This window comes from Pavona decussata, unplaced genomic scaffold, assembly GCF_977016875.1.
Source record: "Pavona decussata unplaced genomic scaffold, jaPavDecu1.1 SCAFFOLD_149, whole genome shotgun sequence".
NCBI lineage: Eukaryota > Metazoa > Cnidaria > Anthozoa > Scleractinia > Agariciidae > Pavona > Pavona decussata.
Window position 1 is genome coordinate 248,186 of NW_028145561.1, and position 21,094 is coordinate 269,279.

Genomic DNA, 21,094 nt, shown 5'->3' on the forward strand with positions numbered 1-21,094 from the left:
AAATGGTTGGTGTAGTTGAAGCTTTCCTTGAAAATTTGTCGATTTTGAGGAAGAATTCTTACTTTCAATTCGATGAGCATTTAGTTTAATCGTTGTTTTGTTTATCTATCAACTAGGGTGGTGTGAAGAAGTTTGATTATCCAAAGTATGTATGGTCTCCCGCCGGTGGATGGTGGTGTAATCCGCGTAACTGGAAGAGGAACACAGCTATAGCTTTTGGAATCATTTTTGGACTGTGCATACCGGTTCATTTCATCAGTTGGTCTTTAGAGGTAAATAACAATTTAACCTAATGACAACTGACATTAATGATACAAGCCAAGACAGATGTAGGTTGAGAGTAGAGTCCATCCCCACACTTGACCCATATCGATCTCGGTAATAATATCACAGGTAATGCATCAGTCAGTCACCAACAACAACAACAACAGCAACAACAATCTTCATTTCCTAGTGGCTAATTAGAAAAATTATTAGTTACATTCTTGTGAAGTAAAATCTAGTAAAGTACTTTGGTATTGTAACAGTTTCCCATCCCAAAGATGGCGCCCAAACCCAGCAATCGTATGGCATCCAGACCAATACCTGTGGGACATCGTAAATGACCCATGGGATGCCATTAATGTGAGTTCTCCTTTGTCAAACGCAATGAATGGAAAAGAAAGACCCTAGACTCAAAGCTATTTATGCAACTTAGCAGTTGCAAAAAGAAAGTTTGAAAAAATTCAGGCTTGAATGGGATTCAGTTTACTCAGAAAAAAATGAAACATTTCAGTCTGAAAGATGGTCCTCAAAATTTCACAGTTGCCCTTGAAGGTTCGCTTCTCAGCCATGTGTTCATTTTTCAGACAATCTTTCAGCCTCGGGTATTATCATCCGACATACCAGCCACCTGAAGGGGTTTATTTGCTAAATATCTCCAGTTTGAGTCGGGGATATTGCATCATATAATATTACTAATAATTATTACATTTTGACTAATCACAAGCAAGTGAAAATATTGGTATTTGATGGATTGTCATTAACAGTACTGTTTATTATTCACCTCAGTGGAGGTGGATAGTGGTGGTTATCTACCAAGGTGTGAAGTGCCGAGGTTAAATATACTGGCATACCATTATTCACCTGAAGTGAATAACATTGTTGTAGTATACAGCTGTTTTGACAAAGGTTGTCGAAAAAAAGCGTAAAAGTGTATGCAACGATGCTAAAAGGTAGTCTGTGAAATACCCTATAAATTTAAACAGAAGTTCAGAATCCATAATGCTTTAACCGTACAGCGAAGACTTGAGGTGGCGGGTAATGTGGATTCTAAGCTTTTGTTGAAATTTATTGGATATTTCCCAGACTACCTTTTGACACTGTCGCATTCGCATTTACGGTATTTACTCAAATAAGCACTGCCCTCGATTAAGCGCCGCACATGGAGGGAAATTGTTAATAAGCGCCGCCCGCGAATAAGCGCCGCAGCTCCGGTGCGGCGCTTATTTGAGTATTTCCATAAGATGATAAAAATACACTGTAATCGCTGCAATGTGGTTCTAAGCCAGCAATGGGAATTTATTTTCATCAATAGTGATGTTTTTCAGTTCGAAGTGAGTATATCTCAAGATGCTCTTTCATTCAGTTCTCTCTTCAAAATGTTCGCATTCTTCAGCTGTTCTTGCATGAAGGCTGTAAACTTCGCCGGTTGGGCAAGCCCAACCTCCCTCTTTCTCTTCCCTGTAACTGTTGCAGTAAGGAGATTGTCAGCGTTTGCTTGTACAATCAAAATGTTTTGGCTTTGTGGTATGAGCATTCTAATAAGCGCCGCCCTCGAATAAGCGCCGTACAGGAGACACAAAAAATTAAATAAGCGCCGCGGCGCTTATTCGAGTAAATACGGTATGTTTTTTTGGACAACGTTTGTCTAAACAGCTGCATACCAAACAAGTGGATAAACAGCCCTAAGTAGTCATTTTATTTCTGACACTCATGCATGAAATTCAGGACAATGCTAAAAGGTGAATAACAAATACTTTATGGAGCTCGAGAAACCAATCAGAGGATTTGAAATATATCATCCATTTGTTTGGTATATACTTAATAATGGTAATATTAGATGTATTGTGCATACATTTCATACAGGGACTCAAATGACTCCTCCCTTAGGACAATTTGAGTTATGCACTTACTAATTTTCCCTGTTTTATTCCCATCAGAGACGCTATGTGCCGCCTTACAGACACATCCCTTCTCAACGATTTTGCAAATATGCCAAGGTAAGATGGTGTCTGTATCACATATTTCCAATAAAATACAAAGAAATCAAAGAATCATAACAATTTTTTTAACCTACCTGTTGAAACGTTTTTTCCTCTTTCTCAAAATCATAACAAAAACCTTACTATAGCCTTTGATTTAACAGCTGAACAGTGCCCCCAATCCTTGGGAGTGTATGCTGGTAGCCAAGAGCATTTTCACTTATCTCCAGAAATGCACCTAACACTATATAAGACAGACCTTTCTGTCATTTTCAAATGACTTCATGTTTGACAGAATTATTTGTGTTTCAGTAAGAATTTAGGGTAGGGGACACCTTGTGATGTCTATCATACAGTTCATGAATCTCATTAGCGTGCATTTCTGGACATACCTCATCACACCGCGCATACTATTTGAGAGACATAACGAAAGGTGGTTATGCCCCAGTCCTTTAATTTGAAGGTAAAAGCACATGTGACGATTTCAAGAGACAACAATTTTTTTTTTGTAGAATGAGATCACCAAGAAATTTAATAGAGTCCTCGCCACTTTGAGAAGAGGACCACTTTTTTATCACACCACATGATGAATGTTTCATTTATCTTTTCATTTCTTCACTGTAGGAAGATGATCCAAGTTTACCTGATGATTACCAGCTGATCAAGTGGTCCAAATAAACTGGCTTTGTTTTGGTCTTATTTGCTGATTGTATTATAGGTGTACTGTGCTCATAGTATAAGTATGATCTTGTTTTAAAATGCAAAAACTCTTCCTCATGAAGTTCATAAACAATCCCTTCAGTTTTAAAATCATGGAAATATTTTTCAAGTCTTGTGTAAATTTAGTCAAGGTATTGGACTGTTTACCTTCACAATTCAGGTGTGATGACAATTTGGGGCAAATCGTTGACTAAAGGTTGACAGGCTAAGAGCAAGGTTGTTGTTTTCTGTCCCAATAAAATATTGTTTTTTACAATTGCCCTGTTTTCTGCCTCTTTATGATGTAGCCAATGGTCGGATCATTCCACGATTAACACTAACAGTAACTTGCAAGAAGGCTTGGGGGGTTATTTTTAAGTATCTTGGCGATGGAGCCATGGTTTGTGAGCTGGCTGGTGTGAACACTCTTCTTACCAGCTTGGTTTGCTAACCAGCTCACAATTTACCGCTCGGCCTCCAAGATGGAGACATGAATAACCCATTACAAAGATTCACTCTGACGAAGAGCTAACATTCGAAACGTCAGCACTCGAATCTCTTTACTGGGGCCAAATTACCTTATCAACTCTGTTGATAAAAGCAAACATTTGTTTTCACTCCCCATCGACGCAGCACCACAGTTTCAAAAGAAACTACCACGAATGCTCGAATTAGCGTCGGGGGCGCTTATTTAATTTTCTAAAGCGAGAAGGGGGGGGGGGACGCTAATTTGAAGGGGGCGTTTATTTCGTTTATCAATTTTTGGCCTCAAATGACACTATCTTTATTTCTATTTGAAACCAAACTGCTACAAAAAAATTCAAAAACCTTATAGAAACTACTTATTGCAAACTCGAAACGTTCTTAAGACTTTTTCATCAAAAAAGGGGTGGGGGGCGCCCCGTGGGGGGACTCCCATATGAAACAGACGGGGATGCTCGTCGTCTCGCTTAGGGGTGTAAATTTTGGATTTTGGTCTCGCTTAGGGTGCTCTGGACAAAGGGCCAATAGTTTAAGCCGCCAAGGTCTCGTTTAGGGTTCCGTAAAGAAACACAGAATTACGCGAAGAGAAACAGAAGTCAAATTTTCTTTTTAACTTGTTTTGTTTACTGTCATGAAGACATAAAGACAAAGAAATCTGACCTACTAAGGTCCTTGGTAAATCTTTTAATTACAACTTTAATTGTCGCTTTTCGTTTTGTCTTTTTTTTTTGTTTGTTTGTTTTGTTTTGTTTTCTTTAACATGAAACTGAATAACCAGCTCTTAAGTATACAAAATCACCAACATAAGCAATAATCAGCTTCAAAATAACTTCAGTGATAGTTTTGGGTTCAGTCAAGGTGATATTATCCATTGTAACCGATCTGGACATTCTTCGATCGCAAGTTCCATCTCGCGGCCGTTCCAACATAAATTACAGCGCCATTGTTGTCATGGCAGGGTTTCATGACCAGTCTCACGTATCTCATCCACTTACCAGGTGACATTTTTCTTCTCTCGTCAGACCTCTTGACCCAAAGTCCTTAAAAACCCCAGCTCCTTTTAGCGTTTGCTCCATTTGCTAACTAAACTAATTCACGATTTAATGTATAACAATTAAGCAATTGTCTAGGCGATTTTAAAAAGAGGCAACTTCCATAGGGCTAATAGCCTCATACGTTGATCCCCTTTGAGCTCGTCACGCAATTCCTCTCCAACATCAGTAGGGGAGGAATGCGTGACGAGCCCAAAGAGCCCCTGAGTTGGGTAGAAGGCTACAACTTACTGCATGCAAAAGACTGATAACAGTCAACTTTAAAATAAACCTCCCTAGATTTTCCAATAATCCAAGAAATTACTTTCCTTACATGTCACGACATCATTTTCTTTGTTTTGAGGAGTCCTAATATATTGCTCGCTTTATCTCCATTGAATGAGTGTTTTTGTCTGAGCGGGTATTTTTCTGATATTTGCCCAGTGAGTGTATGTGTTTGTTAGTGCCGCCATGCTCGTGCAGAGCCGGTGTGTTTGTCACGATCTCTGTATGTGTCGTCCAAAACCAAAACCAAAAGTATACAGTCGCAGTTTAGATAGCGGTTAATTGTTGTCACGTATAAAATTGTGGTCTGCTGTTAATCTTGGCACAAACTTCAAGAAAACCACACTTTGCCAGACCCTAGCCACGGTCAATATTGGGACGTGCTCAAAAGCAAAATTTTTGATGCTGACGTCATCAAATGCCATGGCACTGTCAACACGAGAACAAAATTTCGTTGTGCTGTTATATTGATCGGAAATGAACTAAGCTGTAAATATGAATAATAACGCATAATAATCTTGCTTGGTCATTCGATGCAAAAAATGAACGCTGAAAAGAGTCGTGATCATGGCAACGTTTTGATGTTTTCGCCCGTCAAATAACCAATCAACTGAAGGTAAGTCATTCAGCGAATTCAACTCTTGTTACACTAGTTAAATATCGACAATAATCATTGCCTTTTAGCTTCCATTATAATTTCTATATTTTGACCACTTCTTCTGTTTCTTTGATATCCTTTGCCCGCGTTACACAGAATTATACACTCCGATATCCGGCTTTACCTCGCGGCAGTATTCAAGAAAAAGTTAAGATGGTACTGATTATTTTCCAAAAATGTAAGACACCGTTTTTCCTTCTCGGATTTTTGTTCTTCGTATTTTAAAACGTCGCACGATTCATAAAACCATCATAATACAGTTGAACCTCTAACATCATAATACAGTTGAACCTCTAACATCATAATACAGTTGAACCTCGGTCAATTGCCAGAGCCCATTTCGTTTTGGTGGAATTTCTGCTTGGAGAAGTTGTTTCCTTTCCAAGAGAGCCAGAGAACAACCTCCTCCTAGTTTTTGTTTCTTCTTCCCGGAAGTTTACGTTCGCTTCTCGCGCACGTACGCCTTACCAGCCTCAGAAATTCGGTTTAAACTATAGCATTTTATTGGTAAAACTGTTACGTCAAACTTTCTTAACACTGAAAAACTAAAGTCTTTCGTTTTCGGATTTCCGGGGCAAATATGTCACGGTTTTAACTATGGAATACTGGTCAGCTAGCATTTTCGAAAGGCCGACAAGAGCTCAGAAATTCGGGGTCCTTAAAATTTTCAGCCAAAAAATCCGAAAAGATTAAACTTTGCTAGCTTTCACAAATTTGCCTTTGAAATAACAGTAAAACAATGTGGGAAAAAAGGACACAGCATTTAATACAGCGCAGAGGAAAATTATTTTCAGTTTTTATTGTAAACGTACGTAAACCAGCCGACTGGCAATCTGTCTCCATTAAACGGCCACCTTCAGTTCCGACGTAGCAATTGTCATTGTATTACCCTTACCTCAATAATGGCCAGCAAGAATGTTACGGAAATCGGGAACTTGTATTACCTGTTTCATAAACAAGTTTGTTGCTTGAGCTTCGTACCACGCCAAATTTTCATCGAATGGCAATTCCCCGATCAGGACTGGAGAGGTTCGACGCCAAGTCGGACAAGGGAAATTGTTTTGATGCATCGAGGTTCTGCGCCATACATTTTAAAAGGTCAGGCTGAAGAATTATCGTTCGTTATATCGAGGAATTCGTTATATAGAGGTTCGTTAAATCGAGGTTCAACTTTCTTGAGGTAAGGAAAAAATGTTATTCGTTGATCATTTACCCACCGTGACAAACATCGGCTTCGAAAGTTCGTATTTTCAGTTTATTTTCACCCGCTGTTCTGACGTACATAAATTACCGCTTGAAGACAGAAATATCATGCAACCTCGCGGGTTTTCTCCTCTTTTTTGTGACGGCTATGACTATTTATTTGGCTTCTCGGCCGTAGCAAAGCTGTATACCAAAACTACTGTAGATACTGGCTGATAAAACTTTTAAATTTACCAAAATGTTTTTAACATTACATCAGCAGCGTTTTCATAGTTATCCAATTTTAAAAGTTGCCTTGTCAGTTCATCTGGTGAATCAGCATATAAATGCAATTGTTATTACGTAGGTACGGAAGTGTCTGCTACTTCCGTGAAGTCACGTGATAAGGCTGATTTTTCCTTTTTTAAAACTTTTGTTGATTGTATTTGACAAGGAAGTTGAAAACAGATATCAGAAGCGTTGTTTTGACGCACTTCAGCAGGTAGAGATGAAAAAATATTTTCACAAAATTATCGATGAATGTTCTGCTTTCAGAATAACAAAAATGAAAGAAAATTTGCCTTTGTGGTGATTCCAGCAGATCCTCATTGACGAAGGAAGAAAACTGAAATTATCAACCCGTCAAAACAATATTTGTAATGTGGCTGTGTCGCCTGTGGCAAGGTTTAAAGAACAGTTTCGGGTAAGAATTATCATTATTATTATTTTTTATGTTTTACAAAGGATTTTAGTTTAAATATTCTATGGTTACCGCTAAGCTAAGCTGGGTAGCATTTTCTAACAACCACAGATTATCCTAATGCTCACGGCTATAGCTACTCAGGATATACGAGGAAACGTTAGACGAGACAACTCGCCCCCGTCCCCGCCCCCCACCCTCGAGTTGTCTCGCCCACCTGAAGACGAGTTGAGATGTTCATGTAAACGGTTGGTAGAACTATTTGTAGAAATGAGTGAAAAGTTAGCTCGCCCAGGGTAACTCGGGTTGGGGAGGGGGGGGGGGGGTTAGTCTCGGGGTAACCGAACCAGACAGTTCGAAAAGCCTCTTTCAGCTATTGTCACCCAGTGTAACCTCAGACCGGCATTGTTTGACCCTTATCTTGTTGTCACGAGTTTCACTCGTGAGAAGAGTTTAGTTCCGTCCGTATTGTATGTGTTTTTCTCAAACTAATTAAAAAAATCAAGAAGAGAAAATAAAGGAAACAACTACAGTGAAGGAGAGTTCGGCGGAAATGTGATCTTAATTAACATGGAATTTGGGCAACGTTTGCTGTGAACTTCTTCAAGAATTTTTAATTGTTTAAGCTGTATCAAACAACTGAAAAGGCGTTTCAGCCGTTTTCCAAACACTTTTAATTTCGATATTAGGACGTCGGATGAAACATTTGGTATATTACGTCCTCGAGTTCATGGTGCGCGTGCTCGATCAGTGACAACTTAGATTGGTTGTTGAATAGATATGAAGAAATGAACTGATCAAGAAGCAGTTGATCGAGGCTGCATTGTAGTTTGGTTACCAGATGCAGCGTTTTGTGAGAATACCTGAATTATTGAAAAAATAATAATAACAACAACAACCAAGAAACGCTTACGTTTGGCCTACCACTTTATTGTTCTTCACTTATATGTTCCAAGGACGTTGATTTTAGGTGACTGAGACAAGAGCGTCTTATTTTAGTGAAGTTGTACTATAAGAAATTTAGGACACTGGAAGTATCTGATCGTTAAAAGATTTAACTAGCAAGCTCTTAAATTCAGTAACAAAGGCTAGCCCGTGAAAGTGGTAAACAAACAAACAAACAAACAAACAAACCAACAAAACAAACGACTTTCTGTTAAGGAATTTTCCATCTTTTTGACTAAGATTCCTCTGATGAAACTTGCAAACACATCTTTTATTAATATTTTATTTAGAGTTCAGTTCAGTTCCCGGTTCAGTTTATTGATTCTTGACATAAATCTTGCAAGAAATGTGCACTGCTCGCAATTAGCGATAGGGGATCCAAGAGCTAGTCGAGGCGAGCAGCGGTTACAAACAATATTTACAGAACTGAGAGAAAGAACAATGATTTATTTAAATTAAGAGTTTTAAAGTTTTCATTAAATCAAGCCCTTTAGTTACGTTCTGCGTCGATATTCGTGTCACCGTATGGTATAGATGGCAAGAGAAGCTGGGACCGATAATATTAAAGAAAGGAAACCTCACGATTAATTACGCTTTCCTGAGAAAGAGGAGCTTATATCCATAGGGATTGGTCTGGGCAGTGGTCCCTGTATCTGAGAATACTTTCTCGAGATACTCGGGTTTCCTATGGGTGGTGCCTACTAATACAGGGATATTTTTGTGCGCTTTAAAACTATGCGGCGGGAGAAAGCAGAACTTAGCAAGTGATTCTGGTATCCAAAAAGAAAATTGGGGGTAACCATGCATTTTTCAGAGATAACTGTAAGGCTTCAATTTAGAAAAAAGCGCCATACATTGCTTTGTATTTTGCTGCTTTTTAGAATAATTGTTGCTTAGTTGCCTCTAAACAATGCGTAGTTGCCCCCAATTTTCTTTTCGGATTTCAACAGCCGCTACTAAGATCTGCTTTTCCCGCATAGTGATAAACTGCGCAAAAATACTTCGCTGTTAGTAGGCACCGTCCTTAAGTCGGTGCGTTTATTGTCAAACAAAATAAAACCCAGAAAATTTCGCTCTTGAAACATCCGGTAACCTTTAAACAAATGACCCCATGTGACTAACTCTGCTTGTTGACAAACTGCACAGATCGTGTTTGGACAAGGGAGTCTGAAGCACGCAATGTTCAAGTAATACTATATTATAATATATAATAGCAATAATGCTAAACTAGGTAGGTCATGAAACTCACTTGTTTGGAATGGAATCATTTCTAAAACGAATGAATAAAAGAATCTTTCTACAGACGGAGAATGTCTACAAAATTTGCGATGAACAGCCCTTGTATTTGTGTTTTGACCGATGTACTCTGTTTTCTTGATTAACAAATTAATTATTATTGTGCCCCATGCGATAATACTTCGGAATAATTAGTATGCTGTTTAGCCTACCCTCTGCCAGAACTTATATCTCGGCAGTTCTGAGCACGAAATTTCCCTGCTTTGCGTGACTTAAGTAATGGTTACGTGATTGCGTGTTCTTAATAAATGTGTCAGACGTGCGGATCATGTTTCATGAATTGTTGCAACAACCGTAAATCTATGACGCATCGAGCTGTATTTGTATGCATAGCTCATTGTCACAAGGATAGCAAAGAAACAAATGGCTTCCCCAGGGAAAACACCTCTCCCTAACACTCTAAAGATTGACGAGATGTACCTTTTAGGATCCCAAAATGGATTTTTGAAAAGCAGACTGTTTATTAAGCGATCACCCGGACTTAGGTAAGTACTAGGCGCGGATCATAAAGAATTCTCGTTAGCGTAAATATCGATTAGTAAGCACTTCGATTGTGGCTAAACTGGGCTAAACACTTGCATACTGTAGAGCGAAAACGTACAGTTGTTGCTTTGGGAGGGTTAAGAACAACAACAAAAACGAGGAGTGCACACGCTAGTTTACACACTCAGGTGACGCGAAATTTGTTCTCGTTACAAGTGAATAAAATATAGCTGTGTATCTCCAAATAACCGTCTAGCATAGAAACCACTCGACAAAATAATTGATTTGTCATAGCCTTGTAGAGTAATACTAAACATCACTGATTAGAAAACTGAAGCATTTTCCCTTGTGAGTGATACATACATGAGTGCGGAAGTTTAATACTGTATTCCGAACGTAATATGAGATGCTTTAATTTTCGACTCCCAGAAAAGTGTTGGGCCCGTGTGTCTTCCAAATAACAAGACATAATATTAACTAAATGTTTAGCTTAATTAAAACAACGCGAGATAAATGAACTTTATCTGGCCTGCCTAACAGGAAGAAAGATTTATCAAGGTGCTCAGCCTTTCCCGTTTAAGCAGGCCATTGTCTTTTGTTTTATTTTGGCACGTTAATTAAGCCAAATGTGTGTCCGCGCGCACGTAATAGTTAAACGAAAGTAAAAACCTGCCATATTTTGTTAAACTTAAGTTCAGGGCATTGTTATACCACCTCCCAGTTACCTTGATAGCTCAATTGGAAATTAAACAAAAGCAACGTTGCAGATTCCTAAAAATAAAAAAAACCCGCAGCATGGTTTTTCCCCGTTATTTATCTCGTGTCAATCCTGTGATCAGTCCAATGCCTTTTATAATACAGTCCTTCTTCCTGCGGTCTAGTCCAAACTAATCCAAAACTACCTGAAGCCTGAAAATATAAAAAAGCAGCGTTGTAGATCGCTAAAATTAAAAACGCGCTGCATGTTTTTTTTTCCTCTTTATTATTTCGCGATTGCCCTGAGACTGATGACACAAGTTGACCTTATATCAAGTTTTAATTTTATTGTGGCTTCGATGAAATCCTTCTTGGCTTGTAGCCGGCGTGTTTCAATCAGGTCCCAGTTGTTCAAAGAGCGGATAACTTTATACAGCGGATAATTGATAAGTCGCTATCCAGCGGATAATTAAAGTGTATTGGTTGGAATACACTGTTATTCGCTGAATAGCGTTATCCGCTCTTTAAACAACCGGGGCCAGATCAGTTGCAGACTGACAGGGAATCAAACACTGACGGCCTGATACTTTCGAACCTTCCTAGTGGGAAATGAGAATTTGATTATCGATTTCATTTCCAGAGCCAAAGTCCGAACGTACTGCTAAGTTTTCAGAAGGAACCGAACCCCTCCCTTAACAGGTCATGCCCATATTCTGTACTGTATATTCTGCATTCGTTTATTGTACGTTTTTGCTGATCAAATTCTTCGTTATTATCCCTGGCGGTGGGATGGAAGAGTACTTTCTTGTATTAGCTTTATAACTATGTGCCTCGCGCTTGCTGTCTGTTTCATGGTTTTTGAGCACCATTTTGGTCTGTGGGTTTAGTGCCCGGGTTTGAAAACGGCCTTTGGAAAATACATAGTTTGGTCTAAAATAGGATCAGAGTTTGGAGAACCGATCGGCACGCCCCCCAAAATTTCGAGAAGTACCTTCCCCCTCCCCTCTTCGGGCATTGTGACATCCGTCGGCACACACGAAAGGACTAGTCCCTGCGACTAGTTCCCGCGTCTAGTCCCGGGGACAAGTCCCTTTGTGTGAACTACCCATTTTCATCCATAAATCTAGTCGCAGGTACCAGAATTTGGTCCCTGCGACTTGTCCCACGAATTCAAACCATGTTTGAATTCGTGGGACAAGCCCCCGGGACTTGTCCTCTCAAATTATGGTCGTCCCGGCGTGTGAACTGTTCGTGGGACAATTACCCGCGACTCGTTCCATCGTGTAAACCCTACAGCGGACTAGTCCCTGAAACAAGTCCCTGCGACTGGTCCCCTCGTGTGTGCCGACCGTTAGAGATTTCTGAGTATTTAGCGGATGTCGGACCGTGCTTGCAAAATGTCTAAAATGGTGTGCAAGGCCTTAGAATAACAAATGGTCTTCTCATTAACTCCTACTGCGAGGATCTTCCTTCTATTTAAAAATTTATCTGTTGGTCAAGAAAAGTTTTTAAACTGATAAAATTTTGTAGACAGTCGAGCAGGTTAAATTTTTTTAAAAGATCATACCATAATGTATTCCTGTACATCGGTCACTCAAGGTGATAGCCTCGCTGGCTGAGTCCCGTGTGAGGAAAAACAGTGGGGGCTGCATCCTTCCCTTCTCCTCCCGGCTCTGCGTGAACAATCCCCAGTACGCTTCATTTAGGTTGTCACTCAAGATTACAAGATTTGATTTTGTCACGTAAATAGGGATAAAAAATTTTAATTGGTGGTGAATACTCCCCGTGCGGAGTGAGCAAACGCCACCAACTTTAGTTACTTTTCCAGAAATTTATCTAGAACATTCTGGTTTGTTCTGTCGTTGAATTGTTGTTGCAATGGCAATCAAAGTTTGTCTGACAGGCTTTTCAGAAATTGGATTTTTTTCGGTTTTTAATGAACAAAAAGGAACTTTCTTACGGTAGCATGCATGTGTTTAGATTCAGGCTTTAGTCGGTTAATTTTACGCGGTTTTCTGAAGTTTTGGGAAAATATAGAAATCCAAAATGAAACGGCTCTTCGTCATCGTGATGTCATATCTGGTCATATCTCCTGTTGCGGACCTGAACGGAAACGCCACCAGAAGTCCCACCTCGCTCCGTCCCCCACCCTCGCCCTGACCATAGAAGGCGAAAAAAAATAAAATAAAAATAAATAAATAAATAAAAAAAATGCCCCGTCACGACTAGATGGGTCAAGTTTACTGTGAATAACTTTTGGATAATTTACATTTTATGAGAAAAAATTTGGTTTTGACATCCATTTAAGCTCCATTTGCAACGTGTTTTCCTATTTCCATCAGAACTCAATTTACCTCGAAAGAGGCTATATTTTCAAGAATACTTCTCAAAAGAAAAAGAAAAGCCGTTCAAATCCAAATCATTGCCTTTTATGCACATATTTTTTGTTGTTTATTCGCTTTCACGGGGAGACCAGTGGTGACATCGCGAGAGAGTACGTCTGGTACTCGCGCATGAATATTCACATGTTTTGAGAAGCGGGGCAGGGGAAGGGTGCGTCGTATGGTGTGTCAGCTCCGGTTTGATTTGCCGCAAAGGCGTTTGCAAGAGAGCGAAAAACCATAGAGAGCAGATGGAAATACTATGCTATGACAGTGTTTGTCAGAGAGTGGGAGCCAAGGAAAGATTTCGAAATAACGATTACTCAACTTTTCCCCCAAATCGTCACGCATTTACGTAAAGGGTATATGACAAACACATCACGTGAATTCTCGTCATGTGATGTTGGCTGCATAAGACGTGCAAAGTGTTAGGCACGATGTTAGTCATTCTACAGGACAAAAACATTGAGAGAGAATAAGACAGCCAGCGACATGGCCGACTCTGAAGGTGTTTACTTCGTTTCAAAAAAGAGTAACAGCAAGATTGATTATACTGAAAGTTCCGACAGTGGAATCATAAGCGACTCAGATGACGAAGAATCGGTGGAGGGCGAAGAAGACTATGGCAGGAAATTTGACGAGGCAATGAGGTATGAAATGTCAGCAGTGACTAAGGGCATTTCTTCAACGATCTGCGTCTAAATTAGGCTTCTAAGGATGTACGAACGTGGTTAAAACCGCGCTGCAGCGGAACCGTACGTACAATCTAAAGCCATACATACTTCTGTGCTACAGCTGTGTGCTAGCTGTTTGTGGGCCTGTACGTGAAAGTGATCTCATCATATGCCTTTTATAAGCCTTTTACCGTGTACACGCGATCTGAGTTTGTGTATGCAGTGCCCTCTTCTCTAGGGAAAGAAATTGTAAGCCATTTCCTCTTCCTTCGATCGTTTGAAATCCGTGTACGTGACCTTTGGATCGACATCGAGTCGATCTGTTGATCATCATGTTATTCTGACAAAAGTTTCTTAAACGTGAAAAAATGTTAATTAAGGGTCAATTAAGCCCGCAGCACACAAGCCGATGTTTTTGTCGACCGACGAAAAATCGGCTAGTGTGCGGCAGCCATTAGGCTGAAGTTTTGAAGACTTGGGTCCCTTTTCTCTTATAACTTCACTAACACTTAAAAGAGGGCAAATTAATGAATATGCTGTAAGTGAGATTGAATTTACCGTAACTTAAGTCTTATGATTCGCAAACTACAATGAAAAGGTCGTGACCTGTGTTCTTGTTGTTTCAGCGATCGCGACAAAAGCTTTTGTGAATCAAATTACAGTAAACACGGGATTTTATACATGCACTTTCATTTTCATTTTCTGTTGTGTTAGCTTGCAAAAGTTAATTTTGTCGTGAAATAAGCTTAGATCCCAAGAAGCTTGAATTCGTTTCCTCTTAGAAGTTTTATAGATACAGGTACAGTGAGTACATAACAGTTCTTATAACTACATAACATTTCTTAAGTGTATTACAATATGAAAAAAATTAATTAATAATTGAAACTAATTGGGCGTTATTTGCTCGCCAGGGAGAGATTGTTTAGCTGTCCATACATTTATTTCCCTCGCACAAAGCTGCTACGGAAAACAAAAAGATCTTAGGGTGCGTTTTTAATGGATATGTGATCTCAGATCATTCAGATCATGGTGCATCAAGGGAACCGAGGAATCCACTCTGGGAGTTGATTCGTCGGTTCCTTTGATGCACTGTAATCCGAATGATCTGACATCACAAATCTGTTTTTGGATTCTCCCAAAAAAATGCACCCTAAGTCACCCCTTGCTTCCCTCACTTGGGTATATCAAAGTTTTTCATTCTTTTGGATGTGTACACAGTGTTTCCGAAATGCAGATAATACCTAAAACATTAAAATTTCATGGGGAAAAATCCCTGTATTTTTAGCTTAATGTTGTTTAAATTATCAGCAACAATGTGAAAATTAGGCCTGAACCAAAAAAAAATTAAATTAACATTTCAATGTGTTTACAAAAATGCTGTCCATCATAAGACTATGGTATTCAATTACAAAAGGATAAGTCGAAACGCAACATGGATCCTCGCCAAAAGTCGTCTGACATCATGCCAGTGTTGTGGGGTAGTTTACAAGATGTTCTGACGTTCTAAACATGCTAGGTAACTTTGTTGAACCATCAAAATGTTATAATTGAATGTTTAGCTGGGATTGAACACTTCTTCAGTTTGTAGATGTAAAAAGTTGGAGAGGTTTTATTTAACAGGCATCATCTGTTTGAAAGAATTTGATCACAGGAAGTGTAGTGGGAAATAGTCTAAGTTACAACAACAGATTGTAATAGGTCACTTTCAGGCCCTTTTTTCTTTCTCAAGTTGGTCTGATTTTTGTAGTACATTAAATATCCCTTCACTGTTTGAAAACCATTATTAATACATGTAAGTTGACACAAATACAACTTTGTTACTAAAAGCAGTGGTATAGTTGTAAACCTAATTCATGCACTCAACCTTTCAGTGGCAAATGAACCTCCTTCAGTTTTTCCGTGAATAACTCTGAGACAATCTTGTACCTGCATGGCCATTCATTGATTTGACAGCTTGTTTTTGCTTTCATTCTAATTGTTGGTTCCTTCAGTGTATCTGTTGCAATTTATAGGTTGGTTCTTTAATCTCAGAACAGTAGCAATCGTAAGGTGAGAGGAAGTACAAAAAAGATACACCTTTGAAAATATCTGCAATACTTGGTGAAAAAATGCTCCTTTTCTGTAAACTATCTAAGCTATTACATCTCTTATCCAATCCTCAGTTACTATTTAGTGCCAATGCAGTAAACCCAAACGTTATTAATCCCTGGAAGCAAAAGGAAAAACTTTTTTGCTGTTGTAACTAAGTGAGGAGTATTGTAAGAAAGTATTACTGTTGTAACTTTAAATTAAGCTGGTGTTGTAAGTAAGTTGCATACTTCTATTATGTATAAGTAAGTATATTGTGTCAATATGCAACTCAAAAAAATGTTAAAATAAAGAAGAGGACAAATTGCTCTATACCATCAGTAAATTTCCTAATCAATGGTTTTCTATCTTTCACCCGTCAGGGCAATCATGGAGCAGCAGAATGAAGTTTTTTGGAGTGGAAAGTATGGTGACTTACCCTGTGAAAGAATTGTACCACCCAACCATGAGATCTACGCTGCAGCAACTGGCCCAGACGAGGGCATTAAAAACATTACTGTGGAACCTGTATCACCCAGCAGAAAGAAACCTAAAAGCCCTAAGGGTTGTGAACCATTTGGTGAGTGGACAAAGCGGCACTACCGAGCTTATGGTATTGGAACATCGTTGTACGACTGTGATCCAGTGACTCATCACACAAATGGTGATCCTGTGGCTGACGTGTATGCAGTAGTTGCTGGAGAAAACAGTTGTATCCTAGCATTAGCCGATGGGGTGAACTGGGGTGAAAAGTCAAGACTTGCTGCTCGCTGTGCAATTGCAGGCTGCCTACAGTATCTAAGCGATCACATGTACACAACAAAGACAACTCGTGACATTATGCGCTCCCTCCTCAAAGCCTTTAGACATGCCCAGGATTGCATCCTGGAAAAGAATGCAACAATGACAACACTGTGTGTAGCTGTGGTGTGCCAGCTAGAAGCCAGTGATAGATGGGGACTATGTGTAGTCAATGTTGGCGACAGCCTTGCATTTACCTACAGGAAGAATAAAGGAGTACAGGAGGTGACCATTGGCTCCCACTATGATAACAGGGAAAGAGACATGCGCTGCCCAGGGGGATCACTTGGTCCAGTAGACGGGTACAACCCAGATTTGAGCAACCTGACATTCTCATATACAGTTGTCGATAGCGGTGACATTGTCTTCCTTACAAGCGATGGAGTTTCAGACAATTTTGATCCCGTAATTGCACAGTGCAAACACTGTGAGATTCCTGAGTTAAAACGTTCGGGTAGCCTTGATTCGATGATGGATTTGATTTTGAAGAGCACAAGTGCATCAAGAGAGGACAACGAAGGCACTTCTGTGCACCGTACTAGTAAGAGTGATCATGATATTCCTCAGTATCAAATGTACGATGTTCCCATTGCAAGACACAAGAAGATGCTGGATACCATGACAGAGGTGTGTAATTATGTACTGTTAAATTTTACTTATTATATTTGACCTACAACTGCTACCATGACTGCTCTACATTTACCTCTTGGCCAAAATAAGAAATACCGCCCCACTCATTTTCTAAAGAGACAAACAACAGTGGATAACAGCTCTGTGGATTGGCTATTGCTACATCATGTACCAAGCTAAGGTTGCCATTTCACTTTTCAGCCACACATTGCTCTGAGCTTCACAGCTGTAACAAACTTGTTCAGGGTTGCCACTGTCAGGGAAAAGTCAGGAAAAACAATTTTTTTTTCAGGGAAATACTAAATTCTATCTCAGTCAGTGGAAAGTCAAGGAATTTTATTTTTGGCTAGCGGCCGGGTTTTCTTGTTGGCAAAGGTCATGTCTCGAAAGACATTTTATGAAGCAACTGATTTCTGTGGCTTCATCACTGGCTTTTTTGGCAAACAAATTGTCTTCTGTGGACCTTTAAAACTGATTTATGGTCAGTGAAAATTCAGGGAATTTTTATCATTATGAAAAGTGGCTACCCTGTTGTTAGTTTTTTTTTTTGTTAGTGTTAGTTTTACTTGTTAATTTATGGTTTTGTTTAATTTGCATTCATTTACTCAGGTTATTCAGAGAGAAGGCCTTGAAGATAAAGTTTCAGCTATGGAGGTCTGTGGCAAACTTCTTGATCATGTGCGCCTATGTACCGAAAAAAAGCGCAGCTACCTGGAACAAGTTGATCGAGATGATCACAACCTGACTGCATTGAACCAGAGATTGCGAAGAGCAAGGGACAAGGAAATTTCCAGGCTTCTGCGCGAGCTGCCAGGAAAATTAGATCATGCTGCTGTTGTCGCGGTTGAAGTGGGCCATTTTTCTGCTGATCCCTTGAAACTGGCTGCAGGAGGGAAAGCTAACGGCAGCCGCAGAATGAGCTTATTCAATTTATTTTCTGGAATCAGGCGAAATACCAACTACAACAGAAGGGCATCTGCATCTGACATAGAAGATTCCAGGGGCTCAAATTCTTCAAATGAAATGGAAAGTTGTGACTCTTACACTGAACTGTACTCATTGTTTGGTTGAATCACCAGAACTTAGACGTCTGACTTATCTCCTTTTTTGCCTAGTGCCACACAGGGCCTCAACCAGAAATTAATATATAACATTTACAAAGAATAATCATCCAGGTAAATTTAATAATTACAACCAAGATACTGAGTTTATTTAGAAGTTGTCATACACCGTATTAGCATTGTAGATTTGCAAGGGCCTTTCTACACAGCCTTGAATTTATTAAATTAATGATGCATAATTTGGTGGTGGGAAAATTGATTTTATTGTGAGATACATGTACCAAACGTTTTGTAATTTGCTCCAGTTTTGTGGTGAAACAACTGCAAAACTTTGTTGAACCTTTCTCTGCGAGAGGAAGGTAGGCTCTCCCGACAAAATTTGTCACAAGTAAACATGCTGGTGCCAGAGTTTTTGTGTGTGCAATAATTCTGTAATCACTAAGCTCTAAAATAAAACCCTCAAGGCTTTTTCAGTAGAGAACTGTACCACACTAGTAAACTTGCATACTTAGATTGCATAAAATTTATTTGCAAGTATTTGAGGCTGTCCCATTGCTGCATTGCATAGCAATAGCATTGCTTTAATTCAGTGTACATGTAATTTATTTTGTTTTTATCACTTAATTAGTTCATGCAGTTACTCAAAGTCCATATTGAAAGGTTTTCAGAGATTGGTGCAGCATCATTGAAGGCTTTCTTGTGCACTCAAATATGACAACATCATCGCCACCACAAAACCACCATTGTCGTCGTCCTCATGCTTGTTGTTAGCTTTAAAAAAAAAACATGGTATCCCATTCATTACAAAATGCTCTTACAGATCAATCAGAGGTGTGTTAATAATAAACCTATCGGTGTATGAAGTAGAATGATGATATGCAATGATATATAGCACACTTTTCGACTGTTTTCTAATCTAGTAACCTTATCAAGCCTATGGAAATTAAAATAACTGAATGTTTGTTTAATGTTAACAATGTTAATAAAAGCTATTATTGATCAAAATCAAAATAACATCATACAAAAGTAATGACCTAAAGGATTCAATTCATTTCATTCCTCATGATGCCATCCCAGACATCAATCATGTTGGAGTAGCATGCCTTCAGACTGTCCATTTTGAAATTTGGCTTCTTTGAATATTACACTTTTTTAGTATCCCATTTTAGGGCGATTAGTAGTATTGTTTCTAATTACCTCATGATACAGAAAGTGTAACTAAATGCTGACACGATGATGACTAGCTGGTTTCTTCTATGCGTTGTTGATGAAACACTGAGACATTTTTGTTACAAATAATTTAACACGAAATCATCATAGGTTGTCCCAGGGTTCACCCAGAAAACTAGGAGGGAAAATTTCATGATCTCAAAATGAGGTGAAGACAATGAGTGAAATGCCCTACTGCTTGACACAAAGTTTCCTAAATTTCTGTACTTTTCAATCATCAGCTAAAGACAACAACATTAATAAATATTTTTTAAGAGAAATCTGAAAATCCATGACTTTTCCATGGCCTAAGCAAGCTTTTCTTATATTCATGACTCTGCGCGCCAGGAATGCAAATTTCAAATTTCATGACTTTCTAATGAACGTTCCATGACTGTGTGAACCCTGAATCCACTTTGAAAGATAAAAAAAATAATATGAAGTAGATATTTTTAACTATTTGACAAGAATAAGAAATTATTTTTTATTAAGAAAAATTTTAATTTACAAATGATTAAGCTACATTGTGTGTAGCTTTACAATCAGCTTAAAGCATTACAGAAGTTACTACAAGTCATTAAATTTTGTAGAGTAGTGACGTAGCAAAGCTACAATTATATGAACAGTAGGAATTAGGTGTAGTTCTGTATGTATGTAAACTGACAGAATGTCAATAAAAGAGCTTTTTTTAGTTCAAGAGTAACGTGTGAATTTCTCTAGGGGTTGAACTCAAACTAACATCCACTGCCTGGCACAGGAAATCCAAATTAGAAATCCAAATTAATATAATGGGCCCTTTGCAGCTATTGGTCACATGGTACAAAATCCACCATGCTGAATAGCAAGATACACTCTGGAACATCTAAAACGAAGTGACTTCATCCAGTCAAACTTGAATTTTCTTTGTTTAGGATTGTCCCAGTGCGTAGCTTGCCCTCCACCATGGTAAATTTTGTACCATATGATAGTTTGCTGCTAAAAGGCCCATTGTTATCTTGAAATTGCTAATCCTTGGAGACCCAGGGGCAGATATTGGGAACTGGAAAAAAGTCAAAATTTTCTGAAGCGCCCAGGGCTCTAGCCGTGGACAGGCTCCCAAGTGGGGTATAGATAGGGTGAAAAGCAAAAACAGCCAGCCGGGCAAGCCCCCTTTCACAGCTTGTTTTTTGTCTTTGCCCTATACCCAACTTGGGAGCCTGCACACAGGCCACTGGGGCTCTTACTCTTCTCCACTACTTTTCTTTGTCAAATTTGTTCCTTTTCCTTGTCCCCACTGTCTGACCGTCAGTCTCCAAGGGGATGTATATGAGTGAAAATCACAGTATTTCTGTCATCACAATTTGATTTTTGCTAGTATTTGATGGAACACTTTGAGAAGTAAACTACAATACATGGTAACATCTAAATGTCAATGTTTATTATTTTGATTTCTTTTATGGCTGGGTGTCCTGTGTTGCCCGTGCAGCCCCATTATGTCAACAGCCACAGATTCTCGTCACTCTTCTCCATATATTTCGTCTGGTACTTGTTGGGATATTTTTTTTAAACTGCAGACTGAAAACCAAATACC

General features: G+C 39.1%; 2 protein-coding genes across 7 annotated transcripts; both read left to right on the top strand.

Moving 5' to 3' along the window:
• Nucleotides 1-2: 2 nt before the first annotated feature.
• LOC146466229 (uncharacterized) lies at nucleotides 3-3,148 on the top strand. The gene is made up of 4 exons (XM_085127622.1): nucleotides 3-11; nucleotides 117-272; nucleotides 2,202-2,261; nucleotides 2,868-3,148. The coding sequence occupies exons 1-4, from the start codon at nucleotides 3-5 to the stop codon at nucleotides 2,919-2,921; spliced, it is 279 nt and encodes a 92-aa protein (XP_084983748.1). The 3' UTR covers nucleotides 2,922-3,148.
• A 2,055-nt stretch (nucleotides 3,149-5,203) lies between these two features.
• LOC146466230 (PP2C-like domain-containing protein CG9801) lies at nucleotides 5,204-20,221 on the top strand. Of its 6 annotated transcripts, none has more exons than XM_085127632.1 (4): nucleotides 5,204-5,357; nucleotides 7,137-7,284; nucleotides 16,207-17,251; nucleotides 17,864-20,221. In XM_085127632.1, exons 2-4 carry the CDS (start codon nucleotides 7,241-7,243, stop codon nucleotides 18,323-18,325), a joined length of 1,551 nt encoding a protein of 516 aa, XP_084983758.1. In that variant the 5' UTR covers nucleotides 5,204-5,357; nucleotides 7,137-7,240; the 3' UTR covers nucleotides 18,326-20,221. The 6 variants fall into 6 exon arrangements, with proteins under 6 accessions (XP_084983758.1, XP_084983759.1, XP_084983760.1 ...); XM_085127633.1 differs by having other exon boundaries at nucleotides 5,205-5,357; nucleotides 7,180-7,284; XM_085127634.1 differs by having other exon boundaries at nucleotides 5,205-5,357; nucleotides 7,183-7,284.
• The last annotated feature ends 873 nt before the right edge of the window (nucleotides 20,222-21,094 follow it).